The 725-nt window shown below is 45.8% G+C and overlaps 1 protein-coding gene across 2 annotated transcripts in view; it reads left to right on the top strand.

Moving 5' to 3' along the window:
• LOC119587112 (superoxide dismutase [Cu-Zn]-like) overlaps window positions 1-725 on the top strand; it is a 12,417-nt gene that overhangs the window by 9,326 nt on the left and 2,366 nt on the right. For both annotated transcript variants that reach the window (XM_037935864.1, XM_037935865.1), the window contains exon 2: window positions 358-562. In XM_037935864.1, coding sequence (XP_037791792.1) covers window positions 358-562 — 205 coding nt within the window. The remainder of the gene's footprint in view (window positions 1-357; window positions 563-725) is intronic.

Below are 725 nucleotides of genomic sequence, written 5' to 3'. Positions count from 1 at the left end.
TTGGGGGATAACCGTCAATTTCGAAGGACGTAGTTTATTCTGTTCTGCGCGTCATGGCGGGGCAAACAAATCGTGGAAAGGAGAAATTGCATGAATTAGTGCGCCGAGTGCTGTGACGTGTGATTACACTTACAGCGTCTTGGAACAGCTCCAACTTTGGATATTTTTCTCACAATGCTTCTCTTAATGCTACATTTAGTCCGGTACACTTAGCGCGTACATCCAGGGTAATAATAATGATAATAAAAAAGCTTAATTTGATGTCAAACTAAACTGACTTTAACGATTTTTAATATTTTAAGACACCCGAGAACCTGAAATTTCGGGCCCAACCTTACCACTCCCATTCTCCAACAGATTGTTCACACCCCTGCTAGCGTGGGCGTTGCTGGGCTTGGTAGTGGGCGCCGCAGCAGAACCCGCCGGGCGCCACGTCGTGTACCTGAGCCAGAACAACTACCCGTCGCTGCTGTACATCAACGCTGCCCATGGAACGACCGCCATGGACTCGCGAGCCGACACTTCCGACATCATCCAGCTGATCCTCCATCCGTCCAACCCGGTGCGTTGGGTCGTGCTCGCGTCGGCGGTCGGCGGTTCCCTTTTTTGTATATATATATTTTTGATTTGTTTTCGTTTTGTTTTCTTTTTTTTTTTTGGGTTCTTTATGTTTTTTGTTGTTTGTCTTGTTTCTCTATTTCATAAAAGGTGGTTTTCTTTTTTTG

Source organism: Penaeus monodon, chromosome 22 (genome assembly GCF_015228065.2).
Source record: "Penaeus monodon isolate SGIC_2016 chromosome 22, NSTDA_Pmon_1, whole genome shotgun sequence".
Lineage (NCBI taxonomy): Eukaryota > Metazoa > Arthropoda > Malacostraca > Decapoda > Penaeidae > Penaeus > Penaeus monodon.
The sequence above is the reverse complement of the archived record's forward strand: the minus strand, read 5'-3'. Positions and strand labels throughout refer to the sequence as shown.